We start from the raw sequence: 23,404 nt of genomic DNA, 5'->3' as shown, positions 1-23,404 counted from the left end.
CTCTTGTTGAAATGACACTATAAAGCTGGGTTGTGGTGGCACATGCCTTTGATGCCAGCACTGAGAGGCAGAGACAAGTGGATCTCTGAGTTTCTGGCCACCCTGCCTCAGGCCAGCCAGGGTTAGTTACATAGACCTTGTCTCAAGACAGGGTTTCTCTGTGTAACAGCCCTGGCTGGCCTGGAACTTGCTTTTTAGACACCTTCCCTCCTTCCCCTAGGCCTCAGAAAGGGGAGCCCTCCTCCCCTTACATCTGACCTCACCCTATGAAGTCTCATCTGGAGAATAAACACTTTAAAAGAAAGAAAATGGAGCTATGATGGAGGGACACAGATTAGAAGTCTGAGGCCAGGAAAGAGGAAGTCACACAGGCCGTGGCAGATATACCCTGGGTAGCTCACGCCTAGGGTCAAGTCACCACATGCCCAGGGCTGGACTAGAGATGGGACAGGAAGTCTGAGGACAAGGAGGACCGCCCTCTCCTACTTTAGTTTGGCTCTTTCTTCAGGCCCCACTCTCCTCCCAGTCCCAAGTGCCCTTTCCTCCAGATCCCAGGGTCCAGGCCCGCCCTGGCCAGCTGCAGCAGGGATTGGTCCGAGCTAGAGGAGGCGTGCCCAGAGTCCCACAGCCCTGATTGCAGAACAGCAGGTGGAGTTCCAGGGCAGACCCGGGGCCTCCAGGCAGTGGCAGGATCTCTGTCCTGTAGATATGGCACTGACTCCCCCTTTGATCCCCAGCCCTGTGGCCACACAGGGGTGCAGATAGCCTAGACCTGCCACCTATGGCCTGTGCCGTGACCCTGACCCAGGCACAGATGGCTCCTGCCATGGATGAAGGGGAGACGGTGTCCCCGGCTGTGGACCTGGTGCTGGGTGCCTCAGCCTGCTGCCTGGCCTGTGTGTTCACCAATCCCCTGGAAGTGGTGAAGACGCGCCTACAATTGCAAGGAGAACTGCAGGCCCCAGGCACCTACCCACGGCCCTACCAGGGCTTTGTGTCTTCCATAGCAGCCGTTGCACGGGCAGATGGGCTGTGCGGCCTGCAAAAGGGGCTGGCCGCCGGCCTTCTCTACCAGGGCCTCATGAATGGGGTCCGTTTCTACTGTTATAGCCTAGCATGCCAGGCTGGCCTCACCCAGCACCCAGGTGGCACTGTGGTCGCGGGTGCTATGGCTGGGGCATTGGGAGCCTTTGTGGGGAGTCCTGCTTACCTGGTAAGTGTCTTCTCCTTCCTTTACAACTCTGTGACCCATGTGACCAGTGGACTCTGTGGCCCTGGGTTGGGCGGGGTGCTTTGGGAGGGGGACTTCCAATGGGAATATCTGGCTCAGCCCTGGAATCTGCCCTCGCCCTGACCCTTGCTCCTTTGGGGGCCATGCCCACTTGGTCTTAGCTGGCAGAAGGAACAGGTTACGAAGTAGGTGGACTCCAGTCCCCGCTTGCCCATACTTACTCCTAGAGAGGCTGGCATATAGTCGGAGTAAAAGCTGCTGCAAAGCAAGGCTGCTGTGTCCTGGCCTGGGCACTGAATGTCATTTTACTCTGTCCCCGAGAGTGGCAGGGCAGAAGCCCAAAGAGCTCCTTAAGAAATCTGATCCACCCAGATACAAACCCAGGCCTCAGGATACGGTTTAGTTGGTACTGTGCTTGCCTAGCGAGTACTAAGGCCTGGGTCTGTTCCCATGCACAACATAAACCAGATGTGGCACTACCTGCCTGCCCATAACCCCAGCATTTGAGAGGGGGAGACAGGAAAATCAGAATTAACATCATGATGGCAAAACTAGCCTGGCGTGGTCATGCACACCTTTAATCCCAGCACTTGGGAGGCAGAGGCAGGCAGATCTCTGTGAGTTCGAGGCCAGCCTGGTCTACAAAGCAAGTTTAGGACAGAGAAACCCTGTCTCAAAAAGAAAATCTAATTTGAGGCCAGTCTGGGGTGCAATTTTTTTTCCGAGACAGGGTTTCTCTGTGTAGCCTTGACTATCCTAGACTTGCTTTGTAGACCAGGCTGGCCTCAAATTCACAGGAATTCACCTGCCTCTGCCTCCAGAGTGCTGAGATTAAAGGTGTGCGCCACCACTGCCCAGCCCCAATTTTTATTTTTTGACACTTCCAAATTTAAAAATAAAAAATAAAATGCTGAAGCTGGGCGTGGTGGCGCACGCCTGTAATCCCAGCACTCGGGAGGCAGAGGCAGGCGGATCACGTGAGATCGAGGCCAGCCTGGTCTACAAAGTGAGTCCAGGACAGCCAAGGCTAACTCAGAGAGACCTTGTCTCGAAAAACCAAATAAAGCTGGGCGGTAGTGGCACACACCTTTAATCCCAGCACTCGGGAGGCAGAGGCAGACGGATCACTGTGAGTTCGAGGCCAGCCTGGTCTACAAAGTGAGACCAGGACAGCCAAGGCTACACAGAGAAACCCTGTCTTGAAAAACCAAAAAAAGAAAAAAGAAAAACCAAATAAATAATAAATAAATAGAAAAAATGCTGGCCAATTGAGACTGCTCCAAGCTTCAGATGTGGGGTCAGGGATACCGTGCAGTAGAAGAAGAGCTCAGATGCACTCAGCTCAGCTCCCAGACTCTATCCCAGAGTCCCCATCTCTCTGCACTCCTAGGTCAAGACACAGCTGCAAGCCCAGACAGTGGCCGCTGTGGCCGTGGGGCATCAACACCAGCATCAGGTAAGGTATTATTCCCAGAATGGGGAGGGATCCCAGACTGTGCAAGGGTGTGTCTGTCTCTTGACCCATTTCCTCTCCTTCCTGCAGACTGTCCTGGGTGCCTTGGAGACCATTTGGCGCCAACAAGGATTCCTGGGGCTGTGGCGGGGTGTGGGTGGGGCTGTGCCCCGAGTCACAGTGGGCTCAGCTACCCAGCTGGCTACCTTCACCTCTGCCAAGGCTTGGGTACAGGAGCAACAGGTAAGGAGCTGGGAACACAGGAGAGGGTTCCCCGCCTCTTTTACACAAGGGTAGTGACAGATGGGGTCCAAAACAAAACCTAGTCATGCTGAACATGGTGGGACACACTTACATTCCTAACATTTAGGATGCTGAGGCAGGAAGATCAAGAAACTTAAGGAAGTCCTCGGCTACAGTGTGCAAAGTCAGCAGGGCATGGTGGCACAGGCCTTTAATCCCAGCACTTGGGAGGCAGAGGCAAGCAGATCTCTGTGAGTTCGAGGACAGCCTGGTCTACAAAGAGAGTCTAGGACAGCCAGAGCTACACAGAGAGGGGGCAGGAGGAGAAGAGAAGAGAGGAGGGGCAGGAGGAAGGAGAGAGGGGGGTTGCAGCTAAGGACATGGATTCTCACCTGTAATCTCAGTACTTAGAAGGCAGAGGCAGAAAGATGACAAATTTGAGAACAGCCTGACTTGTCTCAGCAAAAAGAGAGAGTTCAAGGAAGGGTAGGATGGAAGGAGGAAAAAAAATAAAATTGTTGCCTCTGCCATTGTAGTTGTAACCTAGCCCTTGTGTCCGACAGGAGTTTGGGGGCGACCAGTAAACGCTGAAATCACAGAGGAATGCAGGGTTGGCACTGAGGGGTTGGAAATGGCTGAAGAGGTCTGATTTGCTCACCTACCCCAACCCTTCCAGCCCTTGTGGGCTTGGGGCAGGGAGAGCACACTACCGGTAAGGGCAGCGGGCAGAGTCAACAGCCTGCACCATCCCCTGCCCACAGTGGTTTTTGGAAGAGAGCTGGCTGGTTGCCCTCGCTGGAGGTATGATCAGCAGTGTGGCTGTGGCTGCAGTCATGACTCCCTTGGACGTGGTCAGCACTCGACTCTACAATCAGCCAGTGGACAGAGCTGGCAGGGTAAGCAGGCCATAGGGGAATGGAAGATGTGGGGACACCGGACACACACATGCACGCACAGCCACTAGGGGACATGTACCATATTCACAACACACTAATAGCCCCTTGACTGGATTTTATTCTGTCTCCTGATGGGAAAATCGGCTCAGAGAGATCAAGTGACCTGGTTGAGGTTGCCCACATGATTAGTGGAAAAGGCAGGATTGGAATCATGGCCTTCCTGTGGTAATGCTAAGAGGAAGTGTCAGGACAGAGGTGCCTGTGTGCTGATATATCCAAGCTGCACCCCTGAGGGAGGCTATCTGCCTGAAGGGAGAGGCTACTTTTTATTATCACAGTCCATAATTGTCCCAGGTGGGGACAGGCACTTTCTCTGACATACCAGTAGACACACGTGGCAGTGTCATTTGGGAGTCTCAACCCTTACCCCATGTGTATCCCCAGGGCCAGCTGTACAAGGGCCTTGCTGATTGCCTGCTGAAGACCTGCCAACAGGAGGGACCCCTGGCACTGTACAAGGGCCTAGGCCCTGCCTATCTGCGCTTGGGCCCCCACACCATCCTTAGCATGTTCTTCTGGGACGAGCTGCGGAAACTGGCCGCAAGAACCCCACACCAGGGAACCTAGACCATGCATGCTTCATCCCACCACCAACCTGGCACTTGGTGGAGGTGATGGCTGCTTCAAAAGGACTGGCTGCCCAGAGCTAGCTTGAGGCAGGTTCTGCCACAGGTCAGGGAGGAGGGAGCAGGGGACTGTGGACCACTGTGATTAACTGAGCCCTAGGACCAGTGCACCCCAAGTTGCCATCCCTTTGCTTCTTACTCCCCCTGGGTTACTGTGCACTAGCTCACTGCCACAGTCATACCTGCATGTAAAGATCACCATGTGGTGACAGAACCAGGACTGGAATTCAGCGCTGACCACTCCCCACCCTCACCTTCACCTCCCACCCCACCCCTGTCCAGTGATCCCCACAAGAGCACTGCTAGGTCAGGACTGTTGGATTGTGTATGCCCCTCCCCCAGGGGACGCTGCAGGTGAGGAGACCCTTGGTTGTGCCACAAGGGAGACTTTAGTGTCCCCAGTCTAGTTGGCCAAGGCCAGTTGTTTTTTTATTTTATTATTTTATTTGCCTGCATGTATGTCTGTGTGGAATGTGTCAGATCCTGGAATTAACAGACAGTTGTGAGCTGCCATGTGGGTGCTGGGAATTGAACCCGGGTCCTCTGACAGAGCAGTCAGTCTTCTTGACCACTGAGCCATCTCTCCAGCCCTAAGGCCAGTTATTGAACAGAGTTCTAAAGCCTTGACAGCTTGAATACCTGTTTTCTTCTCTTCTGACGCCTGGAAACCCAAGGAGGTATTGGCAGTGTTAGCTTCTCTCCCCCCCCCCTCCTTTTATTTCTGTTATCTGTGGTGCCATGGCAGAACCAGGACCTGGGCATGCCAGTCATGTGATCTGCTGGTGCCCTACATCCTCAGCCCAGGGCTGACTTCTCTGAAGGCCTCTCTCCTTGACTTGAAGATGAGCAAGTCTTCTGTCTTCCCTATACATCCAAGTTGAGCCTCAGGATGGGGACATAGGACCAGTCAGCTGACTGCCTGCCCTGCCCTCACGAGGCTCCAGGTCCCAGCCCCAGCATTGAATAAACTGGACAATGGTGGCACACACCTGTAACCTCAGCATGGGGGAGGTTGAGCCAGGAGGGTCAGAAGTTCAAGGTCATTCTCGGCTACATAGTGAGTTTGTGGCCAGCCTGGACTCAATGAGAGCCAGAGAGGAGAGGGAGAGAGGAGAGGGAGGGAGGGAGGAGAGGGAGGGAGGGAGAGGAAGAGGAACAAAGACAGACAGGGAACCCAGTTATGTTGGATAGAGCTCACATGGGGACCGCATATTACAGAGGGAGCTACCACAGTCTCCACACACAGTCACCTCCTGAGGAACCGAGTTAGGACATCAGTCGGGAGAATCAGAGTTCAGGCTTCCACATTTGTGTACCTCCAGATGGAGCTCAGACAAGAGAGATACAGGCCTAGGGAAGAGGGTGCCTGCCCATGTGGGTCATAGGGCCAAAGACAGACTCTGGACCCTCTCTTCAGACTGCAGCCACACTCCACCACAGGTCTGTAAGGCACCCAGTCGCCTTTATACTATAAAAGTGGACAAATTCTTGGCCAGACAGCTCCAGCCACCCTCCCCGACCACACCCCAAGTGCGGGAAAACTGCTCCAGATGAACACTCCAATAAAGTTTTCTATTTTGTGTACTCTTGCGACTCCCCTCTGCTTCCCTGCTCCGGCCAAATCCTCAGCTCTGAAGCATTTTCTAGGAAGGATCCAGAAAGCAGGAACCACCCGCGCAGGTGAGTCCTGCCGCCTAGTGGACCCAGGAGGAACAGTATGACCCGGAGGCAGGCTTCACCCAACCTGAATTTTTTTTTCTTCCTTTTGGTTTTTTGAGACAGGGTTTCTCTGTGTAGCCCTGGCTGTTCTGGACTCGCTTTATAGACCATGCTGGCCCCGAACTCACAGCGATCCACCTGCCTCTGCCTTCCGAGTCCTGGGATTAAAGGCGTGCGCCACCACGCCCCGGTTTACCCAATCTGAATTTTAAGGGAATTCCAAACCATTCGTTCCCCGCGGCCTGTAGAGCTGCAGTAATTTTCAGAAAACTACAGAGACAGAGCCCAGAAAGACCTTCTAGCGCTGTGGGGAGAACCTCTGCTTTGGGACTCACACTTCAGGTGGCGTGCGCGCCACACCTGAGTCTGGGAAGGCCCGGTGAGCCGGCAGAGGAGGGACTTCCGGAAGGCATGGTGGGCTTGAAGTCTAGAGGGGACAGACCAACACCAGTTTGCTTTGCCCTTGAGGCTTTACTGGGAAGCCACCAGCAGCTACAGGTTGACAGCGTCCCTGATCCCAGAAGCCCAGCCTCTGGCTCTCCTGCCCCCCCCCCAGGCCTTTGACCTCCCCCACCCCCTTCCTAGCACCACCCCCTAGCCTTCAGAGACACCTTTGACCGGTGATGTCATTGGGTCTGTCCCAGCGCAGACCCGGCCCGAAGGTGGGTCTGGATCCCCGGAGGCTGCCATGTTCTCCCTACCCTCCTTCTCCTCCTGGCTCCCCAGCCTCCCTTCCTTTGAATGGGGATCTAGTCTCTTCGACAGCCTCCTGCAAGGTGAGCACCTTCCGCATGCACCTTGGGCCCGCCCTTCGCTCGGGTGGGCGGAGTAAAGGGTGGGTCCCACCATGCACGTGGGAGCCTCCGCATCTATCTGCCTGTCCCCTGCCACCTCCCGGACGATCCTAACGCCCCTGCACCCCTCTCCTTTGCCCGGCCCAGGCCTGATCGGGGCCCTTGGAGTCTCTGTTCTCAACAGTCTTCTGAAAGTTTATTTCTTTGTGGCCTGTGTCAAGTGAGTACTCGCGTCGGTGCTACCCAGCCCTGCCCAGGCGGTTAGTCCCTGCGCGGAGTCTGGTCTCTTCTTGGAGGGGGTTGGGGCCCTGGCACCCTCCCAGCACCGGACGCGGCGATCCTAATTCTCAGCCTGCACCCGCTCTGCCCCTACAGTGACCCCCAGCGGCAGCCCCAAAAGCAACAGCTGCGAGCCCAGTGGGTTTCGCTGGAGACGGTGCACCTGGCTGGTCTGGCCCTGTTCCTGACCGTGGTGGGCACGAGGGTAGCCGCCCTGGTGGTGCTGGAGTTCTCCCTCCGGGCTGTGTCCACAGTGCTGTCCCTGGGCAAGGTGAGACTGCAGGGCGGACCCACTCTCTGCCACTTTCATCCCCTGGATTGGCAAGTAGGGCTTAGTGGTGTCCCCTTCTCCTTCAGACAGAGACCAGAGATTGCAGTTTGTTACTTGGAGTTTTGGTTGCCAAAGTCGCATCTCCATGGCAGCACAAGACAGATCTGTGTTCCTCTACACGCATAAACTGTCTGTCCTGTGAGCTGGGAATGTGGCCTGGTTGGAAAGCACAAAGCCCTGGACTTGATACCCGGCACTGTGTAAACCCAGATGTGGTGGCTTCTGCCTGGAATGCCAGTACTCAAGAGATGGGGGCAGAAGGATGAAAAGAAGTTCAGGGCCATCCTTGACTAACTATTGGCTTTGAGGCCAGCCTGGAACACATGAGATCTTGCCTTGAGGGGCTCCCACACCTCCAGTCCCAGCACTTGGGGAAGCAGAGGCAGGGAGGATCTCTGTGAGTTCGAGGCCAGCCTGGTCTACAAAGAGAGTCCAGGACAGCCAAGGCTACACAGAGAAATTCTGTAAAAGTAGCTTATTCTCCTGTTTCATTGTTTTGGAAGCTTACTACCTCTTTCTCCTGGCCTAGGCCTGGAAGCTTCTAACCTCCATACAATCTAACCTAGGCCTGGAATGTTTTCAGCCTCTGAGACATACTGCTTAATAAGCTTACCCTTACTTGTTCTTTCTGAGCTCTGGGCTGGCTGGCTCAACTCAGCTGTTCTAGCTCAAACTCCTCTCCCAGCTGACTTAATAGGCCCATAATTGCTCTGCTTGGCCTCAAACTAACAGCAATCTGCTCTCATCTTCTGGCTCCTTCTCATTTTCTGGCCTGTTTCATCTTCACCTGAGTTTTCTCTCTCTCTCTCTCTCTCTCTCTCTCTTTCTCTCTCTCTCTCTCTGCAAACCCATCTCTCTATTACTGTCCTGGTAAAACTGCCTTCTCTCTCTGAAAAACTGCCTCTTAAGTAGCTTCCTTTCCCTCTCTCTTCTCCTGAGAGTTGGGCATATCATGTTCTGTCAAATCTTCTGATTCATCACCTTTTCTGCCACTCAATTAGACATCACTTTCTTTTTCTTTTTTTTTAAGATTTATTTATTATTTATACAGTCTTCTGCCCGCATGTGTGCCTGCCCACCACAAGAAGGCACTGGATCTCATTAAGATGGTCACAAGCCACCATGTGGTTGCTGGGAATTGAACTCGGGACCTTTGGAAGAGCAGACGGTGCTCTTAACCTCTGAGCCATCTCTCCAGCCCTAGACATCACTTTCAAACATGGGTGTTTCCTTCTACAAACTAACTTTACCTTTGTCTGGGATTAAAGGCATATAACACCAGGCCTGGATCTAAGCTTTTCATTACCTGATTCTTGCTCTATACCAGGCTGGCCTTGAACTCAGATCTGCTTGCCTCTGTCTCCTGGATTAAAGGCATGTTTGTATTTCAGCTGGACCACACAGGCCTAGAAGGTCTTTGGATGTGATCTCTGCCAGAGCAGCCATGTTCTGAATTAACATTCCTCTACAAAACCCTGTTTGAAAAAAAACAACAACAGCAAAAACAAAAAGAGATCTTGTCTCAAAAAAAAAAAAAAAAAAAAAAAAGCCCTGTATTACTGAGCTTTCCACACAGCCTTGGCTAAGTCCCTTGAGGGCTCTGCCCATTTTGTCCTGACAGCTATAATGATTGAGGGCCTTGTTGGATCTCCACAAGTGGAGAAATTGAGGCTCAGGGGAGCAGATGGCTTGTCTGTGGTCAACAGTCATCAGGGAGTAAGGTGTGAAGTCAAGGCCCAGAACCATCACCCTCCAGCAAGAGAAAGCACCCATCAGATGCCGGGCTCCCACAGTGCAGCCTCAGCCTCCCCTGGGCTTCCTTCCCCTGCAGGTCTCGGGAGACAAGGAGCGACTCCAACTCTTCCTGGTGTGTCAATTCTCGCTGGGCTGTGGCCTGAGCTGTGGCCTGAGCTTCCTGCAGGAAGGCGCCCCACATCGCTCCCTGAACCTGCTGCTGAGCCTGGGGCTGGCCGCGCTGCTTGCCTTGGTTGCCCGGCGCATCCGCCGACACATCTGCAGCCTCTATGAGTTGCACAGCAGCCAGCGCTACTGTGGGGTCTGCTTGGGCCTGCTGGCCAGCCAGCATGGCCTGCCCAGGCTCCTGGGCCGCACTCTGGCAGTGGCCTTTGCTGTGAGTGACCTGGCAGCTGTGGCCCTCATCAACCAGGATTTCCTGAACACCTCAGAGGCCGTGCGCTTCTGGACGCCCCTCACTATCTGCTACACGCTGCTGGTCATCTACATGCAGGGTGAGAATCCTTCCTTTGCCACACCCCCTTGCCATCCCAGCCACCCAGTCCAGGGACAGGACCTGTACTGTACTACAGGTGTACTGTGGGCTGTTCAGAGCAGTGACAATAGGAGCCATAAAGAGCTGGCACCTGGCTTGGTCTTAAGGACTAGGTGAGATGAAAGGGATTGTGGGCAGGAGAAATAGTGGCCAAAGCACAGAGGGAGTAAGGGCACGACCATGCAGAACCCACTGAGAGTGATCCAGGGTTGTTAAGGCGAGGGTAAAACAGGGATTGGGAGCCGGGTGTGGTGGCGCATGCCTGTAATCCCAGCACTCAGGAGGCAGAGGCAGGCGGATCGCTGTGAGTTCGAGGCCAGCCTGGTCTACAAAGCAAGTCCAGGACAGCCAGGGCTACACAGAGAGACCCTGTCTTGAAAAACCAAACCAAAAAAAAAAAAAAAACAAAACAAAAAAAACAGGGATTGGGGCAAGGCTAGCCAAATTCAGAAAGGCCTGGCCAGCCAAGCTAGCTGGGCAGGGTCCTAAGCAGGAGAGACTGGTGGGGGAGTGGCTGGTCAGATCTGGCCTCTAGAAAGAACCTGTTGGCTTGCAGCCTGGGAATTGGTTGGAAGGGGCAGGGAAGGGTGATCCACACAGTAGGAAGAGCAAATGTGAAGACCCTGAGGTGGGAGTAAGCTTTGGCAGGCTCTGCATGCAAAACAAGGAGCCAGAATAGCTGGGATGGAGAGGGGGCATGAGTCAGAGATCTGGCGAGGACAGGAAGTGGCCTCAGTCCAAACCAAGTCTGACCTTGTAAGAAGAGATGGCTTGGATTAGAATTCTACTCTGAAAGCCATAGGAAGTCCTTGGAGCATCCTAAAATGGATGACAGAGGAGTGACGTCATCTTATTGACATGTTTAGGACACTTTTGCTGGTTGGTAGAGCTTGGTCAAGAGCAAAAGTCAGGGGCCCCTGTGAATGAGCTTCGGCGACATGGGAAGGTGGCTGGGACCAGGCTTGGGACAGGAGAGCAGGGCACATGCTGGGTAGAGGTGGACTGGGCTGCAGTTGAATCAGACCCACAGGCAGAAAGGGGTTAGATTTCTGCCACAGGCTGGCAGGCAAAAGGCTCTGTCTCAATTGGGGGGGGGGCGTGTTTGAGGCTAGAGGGTGGGTATTAAGTCCTGTGGGTGCCCAGAGGGGGATGCAGGAAGGCAGTCAGGGAAAATAATACTATCCCTGGGGGAGGCAGTTGAAAAGTGGACCAGGCTGGCCCCAGCTGACCTCCAGAAGGTGCTGGCCAAGATAGTGACAACCACGTCCTGCAGAGGAGCAGCGGCAACACCACTTCAGCCTACAGAGCCAGGTCCAGACGGTGCTGGTGCGCATGGGTGGCCTCTTCATCCTGTTGATGACGGTGGGCCGCTGGGTGGACCTCCTAGGTATCTTTGTCTCCCTCCTGGGTGAGCTCTGGTGCCTGGTAGGTACTCGCGCCCTAATCGACCTCTGCCAGATACAGGTAAGCACCTTTATGTACTCCCTGCCCCGCTTCCCACCCTGCCCCCCAAGATTCGCAGCATCCCCAGAGGCCCAATTCTGATCAGAGTTATATTGACCCAGGAGGACGGGGAACCACATCCTTTTAGGTCACTACAAGTGGGGAAGTGGATGACAGGGACCATATAAGCTGGCACCCTGGGGCCCCAGAGGGATAAGAGGGCCTGATGACTGAGGGGTGTGTCCCTTCTGACCCCACCCACCCAGGGATTTCCATCCCAGAGGCCTACAGTAACAGCAGCAGTAACACCAGGAAAGGTATCAACACTGACAGGTCCATGTGAGACCCGGCCTTCCACGCCAGCCCCGTCCAGAAGTGCCGTCGTCTCCTGACCTGCCCCCACGGAGGACTTGAAGTCAGTCTCAGGCCTACGCAGGCTGACCAGCAAGGCCTTGACCACAAGATGTGGCCTGGACACTGAGGGGCAGACCTGGTCCCCACCTAAAGTTCGGGGCAGCCCATGGGGGCCCTGAAGAAAGGAGATGGCTAGGGCCGGGGACCCAGGGAGGTAGGGATATGAAGGCCCCTGAGTAAATTCCTCTCTCTTGAAGATGGACAGTTTCATCAGACCCGCCTTTCCTGGCCTGGGGAGGGCAGAGGACAACTGTGACCTCAGAATGGTCCCCTGGCCTCTTGCCACCCCTCCCCCACCCTGCTCTCTCCACAAAGAATAAAGATGACTTTTTCAACCTATGTTGAGGATCACAGCGACATAGAAAGAAAAAGAGGCCTCCTGAAAGCCACAGCTTTTTTGGGCAAGATTCTAGAATATGAGCCTCAAGCATGGCTATGCCCTGAGTCTCCTTGGGGACAAAGGACACAGACTGAAATTCTTGTATCCCAGGACAAAGAATTGCACCAGGAATATATGTTTTATCAAGACGGGAGCTAGAGAAACTGCTCAAGATTAGGAACATGGAGTGCTTCCCTCACCCCTGGAGACAGGGTTTCTCTGTGTTAGCCTTGGCTTTCATGGAACTCACTTGAATTCACAGAGCTCCACCTGCCTCTGCCTCCCGAGTACTGTGCCTGGCCACATGTAGTGCTTTTAGTGAGGACCTGAGTGTAACGCCTAGGTCCCATATGAGGCATCTCACAACTGTCTGTAGGAGTTATGATGCCCCTGGGCTCCTTGGACACTTGTATTCATGTTCACAGACACAGATACATATACAAAACTTTAAAATAGTAGAGACAGATAATTCAGAAAAGGGAGCCTGGTAGTGGTGGTGCACACCTTTAATCTCAGCACTCTGGAGGCAGAGGCAGGTGGATCCCTGTGAATTTGAGGCCAGCCTGGTCTACAAAGCAAGTCTAGGACAGTCAAGGCTACACAGAGAAACCCTGTCTTGAAAAAAAAAAATTGCAAGTGTCTCATGCACCTCAGGCTGGCCTCAAATTAGAGCGAGTCCAGGATAGTCAAGGCTAACACAGAAAGACCCTGTTTAAAAAAAAAAAAAAAAAAAAAGATACCCTGACCGTTGCAGGCAAAATCTACTCTTGGGTCCCCAGTCCCTGACCCTGACTTGCTGAGAGTCCTTCCCATCTCAGGCCTGTTCAGGGCTAAGATCCTGGGCAGAAAGGGCTGGGTACTCACTCCACCCACCTTAGTGTGACCCTCTCTGAGCCATCTAAAGAGTTACTACCTACCACGGCTGTGGGGTATGCTTTAATCCCAGCACTTGGGAGGCAGAGGCAGGAGGATCTCTGAGTTCAAGGCCAGCCTGGTCTACAGGGTTCCAAGACAGGCAAAGTTACATAGAGAACCCTGTTGGTCACATGCAGTGTGTATTCAGATGCTGGGTTTTGTGCCCCAAGACCAGGTTGCAGTCTGGATGCGGACATTGAAATAACCAATGTGCTGTAAAGAATGTTTCCCAGAGCCGGGCGTGGTGGCGCATGCCTTTAATTCCAGCACTCCAGAGGCAGAGGCAAGTGGATCGCTGTGAGTTCGAGGCCAGCCTGGTCTACAAGGCAAGTCCAGGACAGCCAAGGCTACACAGAGGGGGGAAAAAAACCACTGGGGCCCCTGCTGTGTGATCTGGTTTCCACCCATCGGTTTGCCCTGATCAGAGGAAACAACTCATCTAGTGGGCGAAGAGCCAGCATCCGCCAGAGACCCAGACTGTTTCTGGCTTCCAACAGAACCCACTGTTTGTTCTAGAAGGCATTCCAGTCTCAGCCCAGAGCCTGGCTGGAAATCCACTGGCAACATGTCGGGGAGAAGTGGACTCAGCTGTCCTTTCCTCTTTATGGGCACAGAGACCGTTGTCCAAACAAAAACTGGGACATGTGGGCTGGCAGGGATTTCTTTTCTTATCAAATTATTTTTCTGAAAAAATATTTTGTGTCTGGCAAAGAGTCTTAAAATTTTGGCCACTCAAGGCTTGGAGGTGTAGCTTAGTGGGATGCTACTTGCCTCTAATGTATGAGGCCCCCAAAACAGAAAGGGCTGGTGATGGGACACAGTTGGTAGACTGCCTACTACTACCCAGCAGGCCCTGGGTTTGGTTCCCAGCACTGTCTAAGCTAGGCACAGGTTTGCATACCTGTCGTCCCAGCATTTGGGAGACTAGGCAGGAGGATCAGAACTTCAAGGCCATTCATTCCCTAAGTACTGAGTGAGTTGAGCAAGTTCAAGGCCAGACTGGCATGCATGAGACCCTGTCTCCAAAAGAAAAAAGGCGTTGGAGGTGAGATGGCCAATCCAGTAAGAATACTTGCCACCAAGCCTGATGGCCTGAATTTACCTATTTATTTATGTATTACGTATACAGTGTTCTGCCTACATGTGTACCTGCCTGCCGGAAGAGGGCACTGATCTCATTCTAGATGGTTATTGAGCCAACTTGTGGTTGCTGGGAATTGAACTCAGGACCTCTGGAAGAACAGACAATGCTCTTAACCTCTGAGCCACTTCTCCAGCCCGATGGCCTGAATTTAATCCCTGAAACACACATGGTAGAAGGAAAGAATCGATTTCCACACAAGTGTTCTAAAGGGAAAAAAATAAAAATAAAAAAGCCTGGCATGGTATGCCAAAGCACTTGCCGTTAATCCGAGGCAGGCGGAGCAGCTGCAACAGGGTTTATGGACTTGATGTTGAGAGGAAAGTCCAAGCAAGCAAAAGGCAAACGATCCTCCTTGTCATCTGGGCTGCTACCAGAGGGTGCCACCTACACTGGAATGAGTCTTCCTGCATCCATAGGTAACCAGGACAGTTCTTCAGCTAGGCCCCTGCTCACATGATTCTAACTTGTGACAAACTGACATTAAAACTGACCATGCAGGCCGGGTGTGGTGGCGCACGCCTGTAATCCCAGCACTCGGGAAGCAGAGGCAGGCGGATCGCTGTGAGTTCAAGGCCAGCCTGGTCTACAAAGTGAGTCCAGGATGGCCAAGGCTACACAGAGAAACGCTGTCTCAAAAAACAAAAAAACAAACAAACAAACAAACAAAAAAACTGACCATGCAACAATGTGTAGTGGCGCACACCTGTAAGACCAGCCCTGGGGGAGGCAGAGGCAGGCGGATCTCTGTGAGTTTGAGGAGACTGGTCTACAAAGTAAGTGCAGGACAGCCAGGGCTAAAACAGAGAAGCAAAAACAAAAACAAACCAAAAAGCCGGGGCTGGAGAGATGGCTTAGAGATTAAGAGCACTGACTGCTCCTCCAGAGATCCTGAGTTCAATTCCTAGCAACCAAATGGTGGTTCACAACTATCTATAATGTGATCTGATGCCCTCTTCTGGCCTGCAGGTGTATGTGTAGGCAGAGGACTGTATACATTATAATAAATAAATCTTTAAAACACGAAAATAGGAGCTGGGTGTGGTGTTGCATACCTTTAACCCCAGCACTGGAGAGGCACAGGCAGGTGGATATCTGAGTTCAAGTCCAGCCTGGTCTACAAAGTGAGTTCAGGACAGCCAAGGCTACACAGAGAAACCCTGTCTCAAAAAAACCAAAAACACAAAACAAAAGCAAAAACAGGGCCAGGCTTGGTGGCACACACCTTTAATCCCAGCACTTGGGAGGCAGAGGCAGGCAAATCACTGTGAGTTCGAGGCCATCCTGGTCTACAAAGCTAGTCCAGGACAGCCAAGGCTACACAGAGAAACCCTGTCTCGAAAAACCAAAATATTTATTTATTTATTTATTTAGTATGTATACAGTGTTCTGCCTTCACACCAGAAAAGGACACTAGATCTCATTATAGATGTTTGTGGGCCACTGCATGGTTTCTGGGAATTGAGTTCAAAACCTTTGGAAGAACAGCCAGTGCTCTTAACCTCTGAGCCATCTTTCCAGCCATTTGTTTTTTGAGACAGGGTTTCTCAGTGTAGCCCTGGCTATCCTGGAACTCACTCTATAGACCAGGCTGGCCTTGAACTCAGGGATCAGCCTGTTTCTGTCTCCCAAGTGCTGAATGAAAGGTGTGTGTCACCATTCCTGCCCCTTCCTGGGAGTGCACTGTTGTCTCTCTGAGCTTCTCCATCCCTCCACCTATTCATCCAGCTAGCTGTTTATCCCCAAGTACCTGTATGGAGTCAGACCCTGCTCAGGCTGCGGGGAGGCTGTGATAATCTGGCAGCTTTCACTTCTGAGAGGTCATCCTCCAGAGAGAGGGACAAGCCAGTGTGGCATCAAGTGACAGTGCTGCTGAGAAAAATGGACCTGGCTTAGAGAATGGAGATTGATGAATGAGGTGCTTAAGAGGTCAGAGAGGATGTATTTGTCAGCTGCAGCTGTATAACAAATTCCCCCAAAAGAAAATTTAGTTGCTTAAGACTATAGACATTTATCAACTCACATCCTCCGTGAGCCAGGCATCACGTGCAGCTCAGCCCTGTCCTCTAGCTCATGGCCTTCGGTCAAGAGGTCAGCTGGGATTTAGAGAATTCCTAAATCTGAACGCCTCCATCAAACTCCTGCTACATGGACTTCTCTGTAACACAGCAGCCGCTTCCCTTCAGAGTCAAGGAAGAGGGGCTGGAGAGATGGCTCAGAGGTTAAGAGCACTATCTGTTCTTGCAGAGGTCCTGAGTTCAATTCCCAGCAACCACATGGTGGCTCACAACCATCGGTGCCCTCTTCTGGTGCACAGACATACATGCAGACAAAAATACTGTGTATATAGAGTCAAGGAAGAAGAAAGGAAGGAGGGAGGGAGGGAGGGAGGGAGAGAGGGAGGAGGACTTCCAAGGCTAGAAGCCTCCACCTTCAGATAACCCAAGACTGAAAGTGACATCACTACCTTTGTCAGATCCTGTTATACGTAAGTCACAGGGTCCCGCATATTTCAAATGAGGGTCTTACATTGGGAGGGTGCACCCTAGGGGGTCCTCCTGAGTCCTTGGAGCAGCTAAGAGCTGCCTTCCAAGGTGCCTTGCTGGAGGAGGGGGATATTTGATCAGAGAACCACATGCCAGAGCAGAAGCCGAGAGAAAGACGCTCCAGCCTTGAGGATGGCATGGCAAATCTCTGTGATGAAAAGGAGCTGGGAGAATGGAGACCGCATACGCCATGTAGTTGCAGGAAGACATCCACAGAGAAGCCACTCGAGCCAAAGGTCAGGATCTTGCTCCCCTGGTGGGAGACAGTGTCAGAATTTGCAGAGGGATGTAAGGAATCTAAAGCTCCCTTCAAAGGGTCTCTCTCTCCTTCATGTTTTGGGGACAGGGAGACACACTGGTTTAGAAGCATCTGGAACCGGGTGGTGGTGGCGCACGCCTTTAATCCCAGCACTTGGGAGGCAGAGGCAGGTGGATCTCTGTGAGTTCGAGGCCAGCCTGGTCTACAAAGCGAGTCCAGAACAGTCAAAGCTACACAGAGAAACCCTGTCTCAAAAAACAAAAAACAAAAAGGAAGAAGAAGAAGAAGAAGAAGAAGAAGAAGAAGAAGAAGAAGAAGAAGAAGAAGAAGAAGAAGAAGAAGAAACAGCAGTATCTGGAAGAACAGCTCCACCTGAGAAGGTGGGATCCCAGACCAAGGGTAGGTTGGAACCAGGAGTCCTGGCCTGAAGGTTCTGGAAAGAGAGGGGTCTGAGCCAGGCGTGGTAGTGCACGCCTTTAATCCCAGCACTTGGGAGGCAGAGGCAAGTGGATCGCTGTGAGTTCGAGACCAGCCTGGTCTACAAAGCGAGTCCAGGACAACCAAGGCTACACAGAGAGACCCTGTTTTGAAGAACCAAAAGAAAAAAAAAAAAAAAAAGAGGGGTCTGAGGAGCTGGTGAGCTGGGCCTGGGTTACACAGACCTAGTAAAAGGATTGGGGTGTCCCCAAAAGCAATAGGGAGCCACAGAAGGCCATGCAGATAGGGGGTTTGTCAGACGTCAGCAGTGTTAGTCTGTGCTTGAGTACATTGGACAGGAGAGCTGGAGTCAACACAGCTGTGTACAGTCGTGTTCTCAGTTCCAGAAAGATTGCTAATTGGTGAGCTCTAGGCCAGAGGTGAGGTCTGGAGAGACAGCTCAGTGATGAAGAGCTCCAGCTTGTCAGTTCCCACCTATGGTGGGTAACTCCAATTCCAAGGAATCCAATGCCTTCTGTTGGCCACCTCTCAGGTACCCTCATGCGTCTGGAACGCTCACACAGATACACCCATACATATGGACAAAAATAAAAATGTCTTAAAAAATAAGCTGGAGGTGGCAGCACACGCCTTTAATCCCAGCACTCAGGAAGCAGAGGCAGGAGGATTGCTGTGAGTTCGAGGCCAGCCTGGTCTACAAAGTGAGTTCCAGGACTGAAACAAATAAACTCTGTCTTTTAAAAGAAAAAGAAAGACAGAACCAGGAGTGGTGGCATACACCTGTAATCCCAGCACTCGGGAGGCAGGTGGATCACTGTGAGTTCGAGGCCAGCCTGGTCTACAAAGTGAGTCCAGGATAGGCAAGATAACATAGAAAACCCCTATCTCAAAAAACCAAAGAAAGAAAAAGGAAAAAAGAGAAAGAGCCAGGCAGTGGTGGCACAAGCCTTTAACCCCAGCACTCGGGAGGCAGAGGCAGGCGGGTCTCCATGAGTTCAAGGCCAGGCTGGACTACAGAGTGAGTTTCAGGACAGCCAGGACTACACAGAGAAACCCTGTCTGAAAAACAAAAAGAAAAAGAGAAAAAAAAAGGGGGGGTTGGAGAAATAGCTCAGCAGTTATGAGCACTGACTGCTCTTCCAGAAGTCCTGAGTTCAATTCCCAGCAACCACATGATGGCTCACAACCATCTACAATATGATCTGGTGCCCTTTTCTGGTGTACATGCAAATAGAGCAGTCATCTACATAAAATAAATTTAAAAAAAATTTTTTTTTTAAATGAGGTAAACCGGGTTGTGATGGCCCACATCTTTAATCCCAGCATTCAGGAGGAAGAGGAAGAGGCAGGCAGATCTCTGAGTCTGAGACCAGCCTGGTCTACAGAATAAGTTCCAGGGTTACACAGAGAAACCCTGTCTCACCAAAAAAAAAAAAAAAAAAAAAAAGAGTTGGATGGTGCCTAAGGAATGAGACCCCAGGTTAATCTCTGCCTTCCACATATATGCTCACACAGACGTGAACCCACACATGCACGCACGCACGCACACCTTTGGGGAAAACAACATGAACTTCTTACGAAAGAGGAATGTTTATTTGGAGAAAGGAAAGCACATTTTTAATCATCGGAGATGTGGCGCTGGGGTCTTTTCGTCTGGCATGTTTCTGGGCCGATGGCCAGGAATGCTTACCCACAATGCTTCCTGCCTATAACCTGGCTGCCCTCTCTGTCCACTCCATAACCCCCGCCCTGCGCTTGAGCCCCGTGCAGCCCCCCTCTCCGCCTGTGTGGAGCCTGACTTGAGCAGGTTAGCATGGGAGCGGGCTCCCACAGAGAGCGGGATAATTCTCCGGAAGAGCGGGCTGGGGCTGACTTTAGTGAAGGGACAGAGACTCAGCCCAAGAAAACAGCTGAGGACTTGGGTTAGGCATAGGGATCCTTTCAAGAAAGTGAGGTCAGGATTGTCCCCCTGCTGTCGCCAGAAAGCCTCGGGCTGGCAAGACCCGGGGTCAGAGAGGCTCTCCCAGACTGCTTGAGGCTCAAGGACCCTACTGACCCATCCCCCACTTCTCACCCTCAGTCTGGAGCCCTGCTCACAGGCTCAGGCTGTGCGAAATAGCAAGCTTGGGCAGGCTTGGCCTTAGTCAGTTTAGGCCCCCAAAGTAGAGGATTAACACCCACCCAGCCTTTGTTTTCACAGTCAAGACTCAGGAAGATGGTCCTACCTGCCTGGTGAGGCAGATGCACACGGGCTTGCGAGAAGTCCCAAAGTCAGTCCACAAACTTCCTAGATCCCAGGCGTTCTTCCTCCCCCGCCCCTCCCCCAACAGGGTTTCTCTGGCCTCGAACTCACAGCAGGGATCCTCCTGCCTCTGTCTCCCTGAGTGCTGGGATTAAAGGCATGCCCCACCACAGCCCCGTCCTCGACCCCAGGCATTTTTATCTACAGTTTTCTTTCTCAGCGCTGACAAGAATGCCACAGGCAGGGGTTGCAAAAGAGGAGCGTCAGGTCCAGAAAAGCAATTTGTCTAGGGTCACAGGCTGCCAGGGTCATCCCAAACTGCAACTGGTTGGATTGATTCTCTGTCTCCCCCCTTCTCTTAGTTCCTCTCCCTCCCCTCTCTTCCCTCCTCCTCCTCTTGCTCTCTCTTAAATTTTTTTCCCTTTATTTTTCTTTTTGTGGTGTGGGCAGAATGTTCCAGAAACTAGGCAAGAGTGATGTGGGAATCCTCGGGCCCGTGGTAGAGCACCTATCATGGTCCTAGTAGAAGACTCTCCCCCTTGCCTGCTGGGACTTCTGAAGAGGGAAAAGAGCTGGTCTGAGCCTGGCAGGCAAGGAGGAGGGGAACAGAGCCTGTGAGCTGGCAGACAGAGGGCGTGTGTTCTCCGCCAGCACACTTCCTGGGTTCCCATTGCAGGAAGTTTGGCACCTACCTATCAGTGCCATTGATACCCAGGCTGGTGCAGGCGACTTGTCGCCAGGACAATCCCCCAGCTGGGAGCAGCAGCAGGAGGTGGACCAGAGGCCAGGGATACAGGACAGCGGGTGAGTGGTAGCAGCTCGACCCCCGATACTGCCTCAGACTGTCCCAATTGTAGAGTGAAGGCCATCAGGAAGCCTGGACCCTAGATTTGATCCCTTTGACCTTGGCTAGGGCCCCAGTCAACCCCTCTGTGCCTCACTGGATGGAGCAGCAGGGTGGATGGGTGGTAGACTGGGGTACAGAGTGGAGGTACAGAGAGACGAGGCCGGTTCCATTTTGACTTAGGGTTCTGGGTCTCTGCAGCTGAAAGCATCTGAACCCCCCTCATGGGACCGGCACCGCCTACGACTCAGTGGCGCCCTCCTTTTCCAGCAGAGGCTATAAGAGTTGAGAGTTGGAAAGAAGAAATCCCATTGTCAGTTTGGGAGCATACCTAAGGCGCCTGTGGGCACCGGTAGGTAGCCTCTTATCTGGGCATGGTGGCAGCCATCCAACCTCTGGGACTAGCAGATCTGTGTGCCTGAGGGGCACTCTCTGGTCTGGCTTGAATCAAGCCTTGCCCAGTGCCCATTGTGTGTGCAAGCCTCGATCCTCTTGGGCTTTCATGTCTGGTCTGTGGGGTGGAACCTATCAGTCCTGGCGTAGAGTCTGAAAGGGTTAAATAAAAGGTCTGACGGACACACAAGGGAAGCCTCTAGAAATGGCAGTTACTGTAGTGACTGTAGTCTTTGTGACTCCACACGTAAGAATCAAACGGGAAAGGCTGATGCCAGAGGGAGAGAAGGCCATTAAGGGGGCGTGGGGCTTAGAGCGGAGGAGGAGGAGGAGGAGGAGGAGGAGGAGGAGGAGGAGGAGGAGGATGGAGCTGAGCACTCAGGCACCCCACTCTGGCCTCTCTTGGTGTAGTGGTCCTTTTCAGCAGCAATCCCAGGACCACCGTGAGGAGTGGTTGAGGGAGGGCTCTGGGCTGCAGAAGGGGACCCAATCCTGCCTGGCTGTCCCCCAGATGATTCTGGGTCCAGCTCTCCCCTGCTCCCTCCCCTACTGTGGCTGTAATCAAAGGAACAATCTGCTTGCCTGGGAATCAGACCCAGGTTCCTTTCCCCAGCCTCCTGAGGCCTCCAGGGACCTGAGCAGCCTAGCAAAGCCCCAACCCAGGCCCCAGGGCTCAGTAACAGGGCCATCAAGCAAACAGGTGACCTGACTGTCTCCTGTAGGGGCCTCTTTCCACCACAGGACCTGAGTCCCACTTGTAGAAGGATTAATAGGCTCAGATAGGCAGTGACAGCCCAGGACAGCAAGTCCAAATGACTTGTCTAACTGGGGTCTCTGGAGACCCCTACCCCAGGCCTTCCTTGAAAAAGCCACACAACTTCAGCAATGTTACCTCCTGGTTCTCTTAGCATTGTCCAAGTCAGCCATGGGGACCCCATTTTAGGGATTAAGGGACCGGAAGCTTAGGAAAATGGAGTGACAGTCCTAGATCAACCATCTAGACTCACTCAGGACCTTGAAGGAGCTCAGAGCCAATCCGGGTGTTAAGTGTCCCTCTCCACCAGATGGGGCAGGTGGGGCCGCTCATCCAGGTGACCTAGGGGAAGGGTGGCCGAGGAGCCCCAAACCCCTGCGCGTCCCCCTCTCCCCCCACCACAGTGCACCGTGGGGTGGGTAGCGGAGGAGGAGCCACGGGGAGGGGAGCAGTGGCGGGAACAAAGGGAGGGGGCGCGGCCACAGGTGGGGGGGCAGGTAGGGCGAGCCCGCGCCCCCTCCCCGAGCGTCACCTTTTATGGTAAGGCGCGCGGGGCGGCGGGCAGAAAGAGGGAGGCTAGGGCGGGAGCGAGGGGCGGAGGCGCAGCGCTGGTGGAGGCCGGGGCGTGGGGCGCGCGGCAGGTAAGCGGGTGCGGCGTGGTGGTCTGGGCTGTTCTCCCGGAGCAGGGTCACCCGCAGGTGGCCGCACAAGCAACTCTCGGCCACTGCGCTTAGTTAGACCCAGGCAGGCACTGCTGGGAGGCTCAGGGTGGGTACTGTCCCTGAGTTCTCTTCTCCCGTGTGCCCCGGGATCTCAGCCCTGGGGACTCTGGGAGGCTGAGTGCGGGGACGGCGCGGGGGTCATGTCCCCGCCCTGGAGTGGGACGGGGTGAGCAGGGGGAAGCTCCCACACAAAGAGAACAGCGTTCCCCCACATGGATCGAATTATAGACACCGCGGTGACCGGGCCAGCTGCTACGCCAGGGCGCGGAGTTCCCGAGATCCTATGGTCCCCGGGCCCTGTTCCCAACTCCAGTCTGGAAAGGGAGATGAAGATCCTGGGGTCTTCTTGACTGGCCTGTCAGGGTGTGGAAATGGGCTATCCCTAAGGTGTGGACAACTACTCCCCCCCCCACGCCCGTCCCTCTCCAGCCCAGACCTGAGGTCCCAAGGGGAGAGAGGCTGGGCAGCGCCCAGATTCCTTCTCTCAACAATGGAGACCACTGTCCACCAGCTCCAGGGCTCGGCCTGCCGCTCTGGAGCTGAATGACCAGCTGGCCTCCTCTCAGCCAACCTCCAGGGCAGATTTCTCTTCACTTGATGAATTAAAAAAAAAAAAAAAAAAAAACCAAGCCCAGAGAGGTTGGGTAACCGGATCAAGGTCACCCACGATGAAAGAGGCGTGGCGCTGGGAGAACCGAACTCTGAGCCTCTTCCTTCCTCTGGAGTTAGGAAAGAGGATGAGAGCTTCTTACCCTTCTGAGACCGCAAGGTGTTTTGTGGGAGTGAGGTGGGGGGACATAGACTCTCCCACCTCCAGCAAAGCTTAATTCTGGCCCCAAACTTAGTCTGCTTTGTGGGTCTGTGTGAGAGAGCAGGTTTAGGAGTGCGGGCAAAGAGTAAGGAAGGAGGGACTCCTCCAGGCTGCCAGCACATCCCTTCCCAGGGGCTAGAGCCTAAAGCCGGCCCTAGCTGGCTGGCTGGCTGGCTGGCCA

General features: G+C 53.4%; 2 protein-coding genes across 3 annotated transcripts; both read left to right on the top strand.

The window, feature by feature from the left end:
- Nucleotides 1–627: 627 nt before the first annotated feature.
- Nucleotides 628–4,539, top strand: Slc25a34 (solute carrier family 25 member 34). Its single transcript, XM_051171781.1, has 5 exons — nucleotides 628–1,213; nucleotides 2,622–2,687; nucleotides 2,775–2,927; nucleotides 3,689–3,823; nucleotides 4,268–4,539. The coding sequence occupies exons 1-5, from the start codon at nucleotides 782–784 to the stop codon at nucleotides 4,448–4,450; spliced, it is 969 nt and encodes a 322-aa protein (XP_051027738.1). The 5' UTR covers nucleotides 628–781; the 3' UTR covers nucleotides 4,451–4,539.
- Nucleotides 4,540–6,821: 2,282 nt separating this feature from the next.
- Tmem82 (transmembrane protein 82) lies at nucleotides 6,822–11,886 on the top strand. 2 transcript variants are annotated; one of them, XR_007833455.1, is made up of 6 exons: nucleotides 6,822–7,004; nucleotides 7,170–7,242; nucleotides 7,398–7,572; nucleotides 9,464–9,881; nucleotides 11,120–11,386; nucleotides 11,632–11,775. XR_007833455.1 is itself a non-coding variant. In XM_051171770.1 (6 exons), the coding sequence occupies exons 1-6, from the start codon at nucleotides 6,917–6,919 to the stop codon at nucleotides 11,755–11,757; spliced, it is 1,071 nt and encodes a 356-aa protein (XP_051027727.1). In that variant the 5' UTR covers nucleotides 6,822–6,916; the 3' UTR covers nucleotides 11,758–11,886. The 2 variants fall into 2 exon arrangements, 1 of the variants encoding a protein (XP_051027727.1); XM_051171770.1 differs by having other exon boundaries at nucleotides 11,196–11,386; nucleotides 11,632–11,886.
- The last annotated feature ends 11,518 nt before the right edge of the window (nucleotides 11,887–23,404 follow it).

Source organism: Acomys russatus, chromosome 29 (genome assembly GCF_903995435.1).
Source record: "Acomys russatus chromosome 29, mAcoRus1.1, whole genome shotgun sequence".
Taxonomy (NCBI): Eukaryota; Metazoa; Chordata; class Mammalia; order Rodentia; family Muridae; genus Acomys; species Acomys russatus.
The sequence above is the reverse complement of the archived record's forward strand: the minus strand, read 5'-3'. Positions and strand labels throughout refer to the sequence as shown.